The 15,210-nt window shown below is 42.2% G+C and overlaps 1 protein-coding gene across 4 annotated transcripts; it reads left to right on the top strand.

Moving 5' to 3' along the window:
* Positions 1–14,207, top strand: prr5a (proline rich 5a (renal)). 4 transcript variants are annotated; one of them, XM_061677159.1, is made up of 11 exons: positions 192–282; positions 1,953–2,137; positions 3,076–3,201; positions 3,928–4,008; positions 4,758–4,806; positions 5,145–5,202; positions 7,730–7,821; positions 8,259–8,399; positions 8,542–8,677; positions 10,069–10,347; positions 11,672–14,207. In XM_061677159.1, the coding sequence occupies exons 2-11, from the start codon at positions 2,004–2,006 to the stop codon at positions 11,980–11,982; spliced, it is 1,407 nt and encodes a 468-aa protein (XP_061533143.1). In that variant the 5' UTR covers positions 192–282; positions 1,953–2,003; the 3' UTR covers positions 11,983–14,207. The 4 variants fall into 4 exon arrangements, with proteins under 4 accessions (XP_061533144.1, XP_061533143.1, XP_061533141.1 ...); XM_061677157.1 differs by having other exon boundaries at positions 199–282; positions 2,004–2,137; XM_061677158.1 differs by having other exon boundaries at positions 211–282; positions 1,922–2,137.
* The last annotated feature ends 1,003 nt before the right edge of the window (positions 14,208–15,210 follow it).

Genomic DNA, 15,210 nt, shown 5'->3' with positions numbered 1-15,210 from the left:
CAGTGCCCCGTGCATCTCGCCAAAACAAAGCGGAGGCGCGCCCACGGGAGCGAGCGGAGGCGCATGCTTCACGAATGTGTCCTTCGCCGTCTTCTCGGTCCGCTCACACCGCCGCCGTAGCGCCGCGCAACGGACCCGTCGCCCGCCCGATGCCCGATCGGGAGCTCCCTCCGGCGGATCGAGCCCCGGTGAGCCACCGATGAGCCCAGACGGAACCGACGTGATATCGGAGCTGTATGTGCGCGTCATCTCGGCTGGAAGCAGGCGACAGGACACGGAACGGTGAGCGTGGCAACTTCACGTCCCGCTGGGAGGCTTTTTTTCCCCCATTTTGCTTCTTTTTTTTTCTTCTTCCTCCTCTCTCTCTCTCTCTCTCGTGGACTTGAAGGTTTTTATGTGCGGGGAACCGACGCGGACTGTCGCCACACCGATTGGCCATTTTGTGTGGCATTTAATCACAGCGGGGCTCGGCTGCAGTAGGCCGGGAAAGCGATGCTGCGATGCTGCTCGTCGAAATGTTGTCGTAAAAGAACAAACCCAAAAAAGACAAAGAGCGTAGAGGAGGGGGAAAGGGGGAGGGGGAGGGGGCCAGAAAAGACGCCCCGCCCACCGGCTGGCGTGGTGGCGTCTCTGCTGGCCTCACCTTTGACTCAAAACACTCCCATGTTATGTTAGTTGTCGCTAGGCGTGTAAGGAAGACGTGCGTCGCTGCTTCTGTTGCTCGAAAGAAAAACCAAACAAAAAACAACGACAAAAAACTGCCCTTCTGATCAGTAGGTGGTGCGTTTCTATGGGAGACACCCAAATAACACGCGAGTCCCCTTCCAAGGAAAGCCGCTTCAGCGAGCATTGATTCCAGAAGGCCTCGAGTGCACTCTGTGTCCCCACTAGTAAGGCAATTCAGCACACTAGTCGAACGACAAGGGAACACAAGTAGAACAAATGTGTCTTCGGGTATTCTTCAGGTACTACCGTTACACAATTAAACCTAACTAGTAAACTATTGTGGTCCTTTGTGCCAGGCAAGTGTCGCACACTACTAGCGTCCTTACGGAGCATATATCTCAGCATATGTTCCATTCGGATCGAGGTCCATGTTCTAGTTCACGCTTAGTATTAAGGCAATTCAGCACACTTGTCGAACGACAGTGACTGATTGACTAGTGACGTTTGATCCCACCACTGTACGACATTTCTGCAAACCAGTGCGACAGCGTTGGCAACTACATGTGTGAGAGCTACTAGACATCGAAGATAGTAGTGCCTCACGCCGCACATGCACAGACATGCTTTTGCGCTTGGCTACTGTGCGCGTGCGGTGGTGGCAGTGCAATTTGAGCAAATATTGCAAAACACTCCCTCGGTGGGTGTGGAAATAACAGACACAATCTCGGAACTCAAGACTGCACACGTTCGGTAAAGCTTTCAAAACACGGGCGTCCATTTCGAGGCCCGCAGTGTCATTTTATGCCCCCGCCCCGCCCCCACATGAAGAAGTTTACACATTTTTCTGTTCAAAACTGACTACAAAAAAATCTTAATAAGCAAATGCTTATTCCAGCATAGAACATAATTAGTGTAACTGCAGCACGCCGAGTTGGCAAACAAGCACAGTGCAGCTCAGCTTCTGGCTCGCAGACGTCAGGGCTAGCTTGCCGTGTTTGATGGTTTTTTTTTCTCTCGGATTGGTGAATTTGCGTTATGTTACGCAATATGAGTTCAGTATTGCCATTTTTGAATGTGTGTTACGGTATGTGTAGATCAATCAAATTCACAAATTCAATTTGAACATTTAGCAGCCTCCTGGAGCATTAAGTGTTTACTAGTGGTGCAATCGGAGCTGTTGCCAGGCAGAACTATGTGGTGAAAAGGTTTGGATATCTGAGATCGTTGTTGAAGAAGTAACTTCTGCCCTGACCAGATTTTCCATCGCAGCGTCTTTTCTCGCTCAGTGTTCCCTCCATCGGCGTATTTGAAGGCGTTTTGCGCTTGTGTGTGTCGAGATGCTGGACGGACTCAGACGCCGGCACGCCTCGCGCTCGTCCCCGCGGCCCCTCTCCCTCAACTTCAGCACCTTCTCGGCGCCTCCCCCGCCCAGCCCGGACTTGGACGGCGGCGGTGAGCATCCCATCAGGAGGTGAGCTTCACTCGCTTGTCAAGATTAAGCGTTCCTGAAGATGAGCATTCTGGGTAATCTACTTATCCGCGTGCTGTTAAATCTCGCCGTCTCTCTTGTGCCCATCAAGTCGAAACCATCCTTTGCCCTGTAAGCTCAAATAATCACATTATTATCATTATTATTGGCCAATTAATCTGCATGTTTTCACAGCTTTCAAGATAATGTACTCTAATTCAACACCACCTCATAACTTCAATAATCACAATGCAGTTTAATACCCGAGTGTCAATCAAAACTTCTTTTACACGCCAAACAACTTCAGCTTTTTTTTTTTTTTTTGGGGGGTTATCATAGCTGATTACATATTATATGGTTTAAAAAAACAAAAAAACTGTTATTCATGTCAAATATAAACGCAAGAAAGGCTTTCGTTTCAAAGCGGGGTCCTGCCTTGACTTGTTTCTTTTTCTCTCTGTCCTCTCCTTTCTCCTTCTCCCTTCTCAAACCTCCTCGTGTCCGACAGCAATTGCCCAAAAAGTATCGAACATAATACAAACAATCTCAGAGCAGGAAGAGCGTTTTTGGTTTTGTCGTCACTCAGCAATGTGAGGCCTCCTCCTCTCCTCCTTCCTCATCCTCCTCTTCCTCCTCCCGCCCGTACAGTGCCCGGCGCTCGTCCGCCGCTCGGCCCGCAATTCCACTGGCATCTGCTTCGCCGCATAAATATTTGTTGGCATCAATGCCGGTATTGTTTGGGAATCCCATTGTCGCCTCTGTTCTCTCGTCCTCTCTCGGCGACCACGGTGGCGACGCCCTTCCCACCCTCTCATCTCGCATCGCTCTGTCCTACTTTCACTCCTTTCCCCCACGCCTCTCGACCTTCCTCGTTTGACCGTACACGTCGCTGAGCGCGCTTTGCTCGCTTGTGTGTCCCTTCCTCTATGACCTCCCATGAGGACTCTGCACCGGCTCAAGCTGATGAGCTCGCCCAGCCTCAGCGAACTGGCCAAGAGCGACAAGGGTTCACCGGAGGACAGAGGCGAGAAGCAGAAGAGGGCCGGCGCCAACGCCACCTGGAACAGGTACGTCCCGTTCCCGGGCGGCGTTCGCCCCGGACGGCTCGCCGGCCGATCGCGGCGCTCACTAAAGTCCAAACGTTTTTCTCCGATGGCTGCCGACATTCTTCGACTTAAATGTATGAAACAAGCTGAGCATTTACTTTATGTATTGTCGATATTTTAGTTCTCTTGCTCCATCACAACTGTCTGTTCAAGGTGATACTGCAAATAGTTGAAGACTTCTGCTTAGGAAGCTGACAATCTTGAAAGGAGTGTTTACTTCATCATGATCAATAGTGTGAGACATTTCACAAACTGAAATTGAAATAATTTTCAATTCCCATGATTTGCTCCCAAACAGATCTCTCGTTATTGAGGCTGTTTGAATAGAAATATGTGTATTATTATACTTGTAAATAGTTTCTTTGCATATCAAGAAAATCCCGATAACAACAATTTGTTATTTTCATATATCCGGTTGTGTCGCCCTGGAAGAAGTGCAATACTTGACCGCGAATCATAGATAATTTTGAGTATGTACCGAGGGCCGCTAAGGAAGGGACGGCGGGCCACAAATGGCCCCTGGGGGCTGTAGTTTGGACACCCCCGATCAAGCGTCTCCATGAACCTAACTTGCATGTTTTGGGAATGTGCGAAGCAGCCGGAATAGCCAAAGCAGGAGTCCGAGCCGCAACTTGCTACGAATGCGCCAAACGGTAGCGCTGAAGTTGAGCTTGTGTGCCCTCGCAGCATCCACAACGCCGTCATCGCCGTCTTCCAGAAGAAAGGTTTGGCCGACAACGAGCTTTACGTTCTCAACGAAGGCGTCCGGTAAGTTGAGACGTGTGCTGCAATTTGAATCCTTTTTGCTGACATAAAGCTGAAGTGTTAAAATTATTCCATACCGCTTTGTTATAGGGTCACCAAAATTGCAGGACTTTTTAGGGGCGTAATGATTATATTTGATGTGAAGTAAAGGGAACATATTGGAATTTAATGATGAAAGTATTATTGAATTGGATTGTAATTGTAACATATAATATTATCACCAAAAGCTACACAAATAAGATACAATATAAAACAGGAATTCCAGTATTTTGTTGGTTGAATTCCACTTCAAAATGTGCTGACTGAGCACGTGGTGTAATCGACGCCGGTGTTTGTGCCGTGCGCGTCATTATCTTTGCGCACTCCAGCCGTCTAACGCACACACGCCCTCATTACAAAACGGGAAAGTACACAAAAGCAGGTCCTCACCAGGGGCGTCACTAAGCCTATTTAAAACGGCTCAAGCCCCCCCCCCCCCCCCCAAAAAAAAATTAGTATGTGTTTAATTTATTTGTAATTTTACTTTTACCGTCTTAAGCCCCCTAAAACCGATGACCAAAAAAAAGAATAATCCAGCAACGTCACTGGTCCACACACACACACACGCACACACACACATGCACGCGAATAAAGATAAAGAAGACAAACAATATCCGGTGTTCTAACGGAGCGCCGACAAGTAAACATTTGTTTTTTAGCTGCTCATCTTCGCGTCACCCAAAAAATTATAAATTTTTTCCCCCCTCTACCAGGCACCTGCTGAAGACCGAGCTGGGTTCCTTCTTCTCGGAATACCTTCAGGTAATCCCAGTGCAACAAATTGCACGATTGCAATGACCCTTTTTGGACCAGCGTTTCCCAACCTTTTATGGGAAGGAAATACACTTTTGGCCGACGGTTCTCCAAATAAGAGGCAAAGTATGCTTGCTTCAAACCTTTTATTTGTAACTCACAGTTGAAGTTTACCAAAAAACTGACACATAAAACAAAAGAGATTTAGAATTGTGTATATATAAGCATGAAAATCTTCACCAATAGTTATGCCTGTCACTGACCGTCATTGGCATCGATGGCAGATCAGAGTCAATTTTAGACATTGGTGTCGGCTGTTCTTCATTTTGTTTCATTTATTGTTCCAGAACCAGTTGCTGACGAAGGGCATGGTCATCCTGAGGGACAAAATAAGGTTCTACGAAGGTATGGATTCATTCAAAAGAGAAATGCTTTGTGTTCTATTGACAACGTAAAACCGGAGCCATGCATCTTAACGAACGTGGCCAAAATATCCGTCTGATGCAAGTGAGCCGGCCCGCATCCCACCCCATATACCTTTCGGCCAATGGCGTCTTCAGCTTTCGTTTTCGTTACCATACCGACCAGCCGGCCACTTGCTCGTATTTGCGGAAGCAGAGCACAGTGCGGAGGGAAAAGAAAACAAAACAAGGCCAAAAAAAACTCTGTCTTCTTATCAGAAGCAAACACTGTTGGTTCATGCTAATCTGTGCTAACGAAAAAAAACCTCACTGCAGCTCTGCTTACCTTTTCGCTTTGACGTGGTGTCATGGTCCACGTTACTGCATGATTGTGTCGCAGACGGTGTAGTCATTTGAAAGTGGCTCCGGATCTTCACCAAGTCTATACTGCTTATCAGAAGCTAACTCTGTTAGCCAACGCTAATCTGTGCATCCAACAAAACTCAATACAGCTCTACTTACCTTGTGCAAAGGATTCCTGCCACTCCACTTCAATCATTTAGCCAAACATTCAGGTGTGTGCTACTTATCAGAAGCTAACGCTGGTGACACTGCTTGCTAATCTGTGCTAACACTGCAGCTCTGCTTAGCTGTCATCTTTAACGTGACAGTGCTTCAGACTTTGGTGGAGAAATTTGGTGTGCAGACTGTTACTATGTAAATTAGCCCCACTGTTACATCACAGTGGGAAGCACACTTTTTTAAAAATCGGCAGAAAACTAAAGATTTACATACTCGGTTTAATTTTCACACTTGATTGGTGGCCAGGCGCTCCAGAGACACAACTATTTGTACAACCCCAATTCCAATGAAGTTGGGAAATTGTGTTAAAAATAAATAAAAATAGAATACAATGATTTGCAAATCATGCTCAACCTATATTTAATTGAATACACTACAAAGACAAGATATTGAATGTTCAAGCTGATAAAATTGATTGTTTTTAGCAAATAATCATGAACTTAGAATTTGATGACTGTAACACGTTACAAAAAAGCTGGGACAGGTGGCAAAAAAGACTGAGAAAGTTGAGAAATGCTCATCAAACACCTGTTTGGAACATCCCACAGGTGAACAGGCTAATTGGGAACAGGTGGGTGCCATGATTGGGTAGAAAAGGAGCTTCCCTGAATTGCTCAGTCATTCACAAGCAAAGATGGGGCGAGGTTCACCTCTTTGTGAACAAGTGCGTGAGAAACTAGTCCAACAGTTTAAGAACAATGTACCTCAACGTACAATTGCAAGAAATTTAGGGATTTCATCATCTACGGTCCATAATATCATCAAAAGGTTCAGAGAATCTGGAGAAATCACTGCATGTAAGCGGCGAGGCCGAAAACCGACATGCCCGTGACCTTTGATCCCTCAGGCGGCACTGCATCAAAAACCGACATCGATGTGTAAAGGATATCACCACATGGGCTCAGGAACACTCCAGAAAACCAATGTCAGTAAATACAGTTCGGCGCTACATCCGGAAGTGCAACTTGAAACTCTACTATGCAAAGCAAAAGCCATTTATCAACAACACCCAGAAACGCCGCCGGCTTCTCTGCGCCCGAGCTCATCTAAGATAGCCTGACGTAAAGTGGAAAAGTGTTCTGGGGTCCGACGAGTCCACATTTCAAATTGTTTTTGAAATTGTGGAAGTCGTGTCCTCCGGGCCAAAGAGGAAAAGAACCATCTGGACTGTTATGGAAAAGTTCAAAAAGCCAGCATCTGTGATGGTATGGGGCTGTGTTAGTGCCAACGGCATGGGTAACTTACACATCTGTGAAGGCACCATTAATGCTGAAAGGTACATACAGGTTTTGGAGAAACATATGCTGCCATCCAAGCAACGTCTTTTTCATGGACAACTCTGCTTATTTCAGCAAGACAATGCCAAACCACGTTCTGCACGTGTTACAACAGCGTGGCTTCGTAGTAAAAGAGTGCGGGTACTAGACTGGCCTGCCTGCAGTCCAGACCTGTCTCCCATTGAAAATGTGTGGCGCATTATGAAGCGTAAAATACGACAACGGAGACCCCGGACTGTTGAACAGCTGAAGCTGTACATCGAGCAAGAATGGGGAAAGAATTCCACCTACAAAGCGTCAACAATTAGTGTCCTCAGATCCCAAATGTTTATTGAATGTTGTTAAAAGAAAAGGTGATGCAACACAGTGGTAAACATGACCCTGTCCCAGCTTTTTGGGAACGTGTTGCAGCCATAAAATTCTAAGTTAATGATTATTTGCTAAAAATCACGTCTATCAGTTTGAACATTAAATATCTTGTCTTTGTAATGTATTCAATTAAATATAGGTTGAACATGATTTGCAAATCATTGTATTCTGTTTTGATTTTAAGTTTAACACAATGGCCCAACTTCATTGGAATTGGGGTTGTACACAAACCATTAAAAAGTCAATTATTCCTAATGTTTAGGGTCCAAATATTGAGCAGGCTTTAAGTGTCTTTGTTTGCAGGTCAGAAGTTGCTGGACTCTCTGGCGGAGACGTGGGACTTCTTCTTCTGCGACGTGCTGCCCATGCTGCAGGCCATCTTCCATCCGGTGCAGGTGGGCCATCGTCTCGAGTCGACAAGCGGCAAGATCAGCAACGTTCGTCGGGGCGAACATTTTGTACCTGCGCCTGCTTTAACTACATGAATCCACCCCTTAAATGCCGCCACTATCGGGTCTCTATTACAGAACCTATCATTGCTGCACATTTTTCTGAGTTTGAGAAACAGTCCCATTGTTTTTCGAAGGCCCTGGGCAGATTAGATTGACGGGGCTACACATAGAGACTAAGATCTGATTGGACAAAAAAAAAAAATAATAATAATAATAATCTTAACATACACGTAGTGGAAGCACTACAGCCAGGAGAAATGCTACACAATGACCAGAACATCCCGTTGCGAATAAATGAATACTGTATTTTCATATTCCTGTTGATTCTGATCTATTTTTTTGAGCACTGTGCTGAGTTTCGTTGTTATCGTCGGGCGTAGGGTAAGGAGCCGTCCGTCCGCCAGCTGGCTCTGCTCCACTTCAGGAGCACCATCGTCCTGAGCGTCAAGCTGGAGGACGCCCTGTCGCGGCCCCGGGCCCGAGTGCCGCCCTCCGTTACGCAGATGCTGCTCGTCCTGCAGGTAGCGCCGCTCTCGCCGCGTCCCGTGTCCTTGGTGCCGACGTTCGGGGGAAGGATTCACGGCGCTCGGGCATCCGAAATTGAGTTTCTGTCCACAAAGGCAAAAATTGTCTGAGGCCTTGACGGCGGTTGTGTCGATGCAGGGCGTCCACGAGTCGCGTGGTGTCAACGAGGACTACCTGAGGCTGGAGGCTCTGGTCCAGAAGGTGGTCTCGCCCTACTTGGGCACTCACGGTCTTCACTCTGGAGACCACACCGAGGACCACTGCTGTGTTCTCGGTGAGACCGCTGTGAAGGGTGGCGATTTTTAACAGCGATGAAAGTTGCATATTTTCAAGAAAAAAAAAAGTATATTTTCACTAACATGGACAAAAAAAGGTTACATTTTGGAGGAAGTCATATTTATTCAAGAAATAGAAGTATATTTGAGGAGAAAGTAGTGTAGATTAGAGATAAATGTCATATTTTTAAGGAAAAAAAAGTTTATTTAGCAAAACAGCCATATATTTTCAAGGAAATAATCCTACATTCAAGGAAAAATGCAGATATTTTTGAGGAAAAAAGGGGAAAATTTCCAAGTACATTTTTGAGAAAATAATTCATCATATTCAAGGAATATACAGTATTCAAGAAAAAAGTAGGATGTTTTCAATAAAAGGGTTTATATTTGGGAGAAATAGTCAAATATGTTCAAGTACAAAGTTGGATATATTCTAGAATAAAAAATAGTCTACTTTCAAGAAATATTTTGAAGAAAAAAGTCAGTTATAAAAAAAAAAGTAGTATATTTTAGGGGAAAAAAGTCATTTATACTGTATAGGAGGAGAAAAGTATTTACTAAAAGTATATGTTTGGACATAAAGTCATATATTTAAGAAAAAGGTCATTTATTCTGTATAGGAGGAACAAATACTTTATTTTAAAGAATGTATATATTTTGGAGTAAAAGTGATATTTCTTAAATAAAATAGTATATTTTGAGAAAAATCTATATTTTCTGGGGAAAACATTGTACTATGTACTCCAGAAAAGACAAAAAAAAGCATATTTTTGCGAAAAGTCGTGTCTGTATATATACGAGAAAAAAGGTTAAAAATTCCAATTAAATTTAAAGAAAAAATTAAAATTATGATTTTTTTTGAGAAATTTTGAGATTTTTTTTTAATCGAGAGAGGTTCTTTACATTCTTGAGGAAAAAGATGAAACGCTTGAGAAAACAATTGTATATATCAGAAAAAAAGAAGTATATTTTTGAGAAAAAAGATGTTTAGTTTTCAAGACTAGAAAAAACAATAGGGTTTTCAATTGTTTTTCAATAAAAAGTAATGCTGTATTTTTAAAATGTTTAAAATCATAAGATTAAAGTTGTGTGTTTTGAGAAAAAAGTCCTGATATATTTTTGAGAAATAAAATGTACCTCTTCAAGAAAACGTTTTATAAATGATAAAAAAAATAGGCAAATTTCGAGAAAAAGGCTTTCTCGAAAAAGTGATATATATTCAAGACAAACCGTGTATCTTTAAGAAAAAAAGTTGTATTTTTTTAAATGAAAAAGTCATTATATTACAAGATTCTAGTTCTGATATTATGAGATTTTTTTTTTTTTTTTTTGGTGTCAATAATAATAATAAACAAGAGTGTGTTTGATGTGTTCCTGTCCCTCCCTCCAGAGAAGCGTTTCCAGTGGGGCTGGTCCAAGTCCGCCGAGCAATTGTCCAAGAACCCGGTGGTCCGATCGAAAAGCTACAACATCCCGCTGCTCCTGACGCCCGTGGCCGAATACGACGCCGACTGCGGCTCGGTGGGCAGCGGGGGAATCCGCCGCCACTCGGCCTGCGAGATGATCTCCTGCCTGGAGGAGCAGAAGTTGAACTACGCCGAGCTGGCGGCCGGTTCCGACCTCTCCGGCTCCGCCTCCAACAGGCTGTGCGTGGGCTCGCATTTCAAAGGTAAGTGTTTTAAGGCTCATGCTGGAAATACTCGAGAAAGGGGTTTTATATTTTGGAGGAAAAAGTTGAATAGTTTGGGGGGGGAAAAAATGTTGTACTATATATCAGAGAAATGAAGTATGTTTTCTAGAAATGTTTTCAAGACTACGAAAAAAAACCCAGAAAAAAAGTAATTTTTCTTTCAGGATTTCAAATGTTTTTCAATAAAAAGAAGTATTTTTTAAAATGGAAAAGTCATCATATTTTAGAGAAAAGGTTGTTTATTTAATATAGGAAAAATATACCTTATTATATAAAAGTATTCGCTCACCTGCCTTGACTCAGATATGAATATAAATGACAAAATACAGCAAAATGGGCAAAAAAAACTTTTTTTCTTAAAGAGTGTTTGTGTTTTTGAACAATATTTGATTAAAATAAAACATTTTCATCACATTTGCAAGTGTCGGTACTTGGTATTGGTGAGTACTCAAAGTACTTTTACTCGTACTTGGTTTAAAAAAAAAAAAAAGTGGCATCGCTGTGTCCCTTTTTTTTGCAGTTTAGATTTGTATAATATCTTTTGTGACAACGAGTCCTGGAACTTTTCTGACAAAGTTCAGATGACTTTGTTATGAAATTATTAACGGACTGTAATTTTACACAAATGTCCCTCAGTCGCTGCTCACGACATACGGGATCGGCACGTAGCCGTCGGCGGGTTTCCTCCGCAGGCAGCTCCGGGACCAGTACTTCATTGCGTTCCTGGTTTTGGGAACCAGCAGGGTACTCGTGAAGGCTGCCGATCCTAGCCACCGATACTTAAGGCAAAAAACATCTGACATCGGTTAAGTCCTCCTCACCAGTAGTTGGCGCCACACGGCGGCAGTTTTGACACATTGGTGAATCAGCAGAAGGAAAGGTCTTTGTTCATAATTATTTGTCGTTGTGTTAATTAAAATTTTACGAATCAAAAGTACTAGTGGTATCGATACTTTGTACGGGTGGGTACTCGAGAGTGAATACTCATACTGGTATCGGTCTGAAAAAGAGCGGTATCGAACATCCCTACCAATTACCCTGAGTTTTAATGAGATTGCTCAATTGTGAACACAGCCACATGCTAGTCACAAGAGGGTGTGCACACTTGTCCAACCACATTATCTCCGTTGTTTATTTTTACTTCCCCTCTCAAAGGGATTTGGAAACATTCGATCGATTTGTTCAGTTCATATAGGTCACGATAGTGGTAGAAAAAGTTTGGAGTGTTTTATCTCGGCGTCATTGTAACAGGGGTGTGTAAACTTTTGCTATCCCACCGCGACGTGACAACTGTGATTGACAGGTATGATGCAGGCCGGAGCCGCCTCCCCGGACCTGCCGCTGTCATCGCCGTCCATTCTGCACTCGTCGGGGGCTCTCCACGGCACCGAGGTCGCCGCCGCCGCCGCCGCCGTCGTCGTCGTGAGCCACCTCGGCAAGGCGGCTGCGGCGGCCTGCTCGCCGCCCAGCGACTCGTCCAGCCCTGAGACCATCATCGGCCAGGTGCTCCAGTCCGCCGACTCCGACTCGGACGGGATATTCATCGACTTCTCGCGTTCTCATTCCCCCGAGGCTCTCGGCTACGGTCGCGAGAGCAGGCAGAGCACGGTGTAGCAACACACACACACACACACACACACACACCTATGATAACATTGTTAAAAGTACATTTCATGGCTTTGAATCCATCCTCTTTTCTCCTCCATCCATTCATGCTGCTTTCATGAAAATAATGTCATTATAAGAGTTGAATGCTTAAAACATGAAACTACAGTGAACCCTCATTTATCACAGGTTTTATGTTCCACACCCACAACTCCGGAATATAGAGAGGCCAAATAAAACACTTTTAAACTCATTCAAACATTTATTGGCGCGCGTGCTTCAAGCTGTTTATTTGTCACTCCCACTTGAAGTTTACTGTAAAACGTACACATAAAACAAAAGCGACTCAAGCATTGGATTTGAAATGACCAAAACGTTCAACCAAACCATGTCATTTTGTCTCGTGTAAATCGACTAGCTTAATGCTAACATATAATACAAAACTCCACAGATGCGCTTACTGATGTTAGCATGCATTCTCCTCCAAAGCTATTAGAACGGCAAGGTCAATTCGCTTGTTTCTGTTGTATACTAAAAACATTTGGGTTTCAGATCAGAAGACGAATATGAGATAAAAGGTTCAGAATCCCAGCTTTTGTTTCATATTTACATCGAGATGTGTTAAACCAGTCAGGACAGAGCACCTTTTGTTTGAACCCACCTATTTTCAGCTCTCTGGTATTCATGTTTGCTTTACAGCAAATGCAGTTTTCACAGTTGAAATCCAAAGCCAAAAACAAGCACATTTCTAATGCTTAAGCGATCAATCAATCTAATAGGCAACACCTGAGCTACTAGAAACACCCCATCTGTCACATGTTCCAATACTTTTGCCCGCTTGAAAAGTGGGTAGCCTCAAACAAAAGGTGCTCTGTCCTGAGTTGTTTAAAACGTCTCGATGTAAATACCATGAAATAAAAGCTGGAATTCTGGTCTTTTGTCTCATATTCATCTTTTGATCGAAAACCCAAAGATCTTCCAGTATACAACAAAAGCAAAGGAATTTACCTTGCCGTTCCAATATAACAACAGCGAATGACAGCTACTTTAACACAAGAGCAGCAGCAACACATACAAGAGAATCAAGCTCAGTGCTGCCCGCCGTGTTGTGGCACAACGTGGTACTACAACTCTTAATTTCAGACGCCTGTATACAGTAAAAACCCTTAAATAAAACAATCGCTTAAGAATCTGCGATATAAAGGTATCGCGAACAATGAACCGCAATATGACGAGGGTTCACTGTATTTTCAATACGAGGACACTCAGACCTCTGTCGATGTTAAATGTTTAACAACAAGTGACCAAAAATGCAATGATTGTTTATTTATGCGTGTGCGTGCAAGAACAACTTGAAAAACATTGTCATCAATTTACGCAATAAGGGGGGTAGGGGGGCTTGGGCTAAACAAGAAAGAATGACATTTTGGCACAGGTCAAGATAAAGGTGCATGTGATCACTGGCTAAATGGCGGTGATAAATAAACGGTGGCTCGACAAAGATGGAAAAACTGGAATGGCGCCTGCCTCTTAGAGAAAAAAATGGTGATGCTTATTTTGCAAAAAAAAAAAAAAAAATTTTTAAAGTACATTCTTTTTTAAAAGGAACAAAGTTGAGATACATGCTTTTGAAAGGGGGGGGGGGAATCACAGAATGTGAAGATGTATTATTTTTAAAAAGATGAAAATGAAGACGGCGTGATTTTAAAAAGAACACTCAAAATTTGGTGATACTTTATAAATACAAAAATATTTCACAAAATCTGATAAAACGCCATTTCAAAAGGAAAAACTGGAGATGCGTACTTTATAAAAATGACAGAAAATTGGAGATGCATGATTTTTGAAGGGGGAGAAAAAAATGTTAATCTGGATACGTTTAAAAAACGTAATGCTCAAAAAAGAATCAAAATGGAGATCCGTGATACCGCTATGATATCGCTCGTAGTTTTCACTAAGACACAATCTTTGGGGGAGGTTCAACGCTGCAGACGTATGTTTGCTGGTCTGTATGTTGAAATCATGTGGCAATTATTATTTGTATCGGGCATTAATTGTGTTTGCATGCAGGTGACGAGAGGGATTTATTCTTTGTTGGTTCGCTTGTATCATTTGTTGACTGAAATAATAATGCGCAGCTTCATTCCAATGGGGATCACATCTTCCTTTTTCTGAATGTAAAAAGAAATGTTATTCAATTAAAAAAAAAAAAAAAGACCAAAAAATGATTTCCACGCTTGTAGCACATTCCTCTCTTAGACATCTTCACCATTTCTGAATGTGTGGAATATGTTGTTACGTTTGCAACTTCTGCTAATGTGGCTAACGGGCTGTTTTAATGTTGTCGCTGCTTGTAGAGTTTCAAAGGGAAAAACAAAAATGTGCTTTTTAGATGCTGCCCTTGTTTTTCCTGCTTTGTACAAACAGACGTTGAGGTTTTTGAATTGTTTACATTTCAAAAGACAATTGTACTGAATGTTGTCTCACACACTGTATTTTGCACTTTGTAAACACAAGTGTGTTGTTAGTTTTTCAGATGAAAAGAAAGAAAAAAAAAAAAAGAAGTCAAGCGGTCACGATAAAAATTTTAATAATAAGGGCTTTTTTGAAAATTATCTTTTTCAACAACAAAAATGTTTTACCTCAAGCTTTTTGTACTTTACTTTTTGGGGACAATCTATGGAGTTGTACTTTGTATTAATTTGTTATACTTGCCTGGTAAAAAAAAAAATAATAATTTGAATAAAATCTTCAAATGTGGGTCATCACATTTTTGTCTTTAGTCTCATGCTTTTACGTTTATGGATAAAACAATTTCCTGACATTTTGAATAGTTAATATTACAAATGATTTCATGGCTTTATGAATTAAGATTCTTAAACAAAATTTAAATTTATAACAAGAATATAATTGCCTTAAAAATGCATGCTTTCTTAAAATGTTTCAAATTAAGAATAACATACTTTTTAAAAGAAAAAAAATTATACTTTTTGAAAATACAAAGGAAAAAAATGAAAACCGGAAATACATGCTTTTATGAAAGAAAAAAAGATAATTGGAGATACATCCTTTATATATAAAAAAGGAATAAGAAAATGTGACCTTATAAACAGAAAAAAATAGATATGTAATTTTAAAAAGGAAAAAACTGGAGCCACGCTTTTTTTTAGATTAATAATTGAAGAAAACTGTTTTTTAACTCATGAAGATAGGATGCTTTCAAAAAAAGAAAAATTG

This window comes from Phycodurus eques, chromosome 5 (genome assembly GCF_024500275.1).
Source record: "Phycodurus eques isolate BA_2022a chromosome 5, UOR_Pequ_1.1, whole genome shotgun sequence".
Taxonomy (NCBI): Eukaryota; Metazoa; Chordata; class Actinopteri; order Syngnathiformes; family Syngnathidae; genus Phycodurus; species Phycodurus eques.
This window is presented reverse-complemented; position numbering and strand designations above follow the sequence as displayed.

Coding starts and splice junctions, on each gene's coding strand:
- prr5a (XM_061677159.1), top strand. CDS start 2,004: ATGCTGGACGGACTCAGACGCCGGCACGCCTCGCGCTCGTCCCCGCGG. Junction 2,138..3,075: donor GGTGAGCATCCCATCAGGAG/GTGAGCTTCACT, acceptor ACCTCCCATGAG/GACTCTGCACCGGCTCAAGC. Junction 10,348..11,671: donor CGTGGGCTCGCATTTCAAAG/GTAAGTGTTTTA, acceptor TGTGATTGACAG/GTATGATGCAGGCCGGAGCC.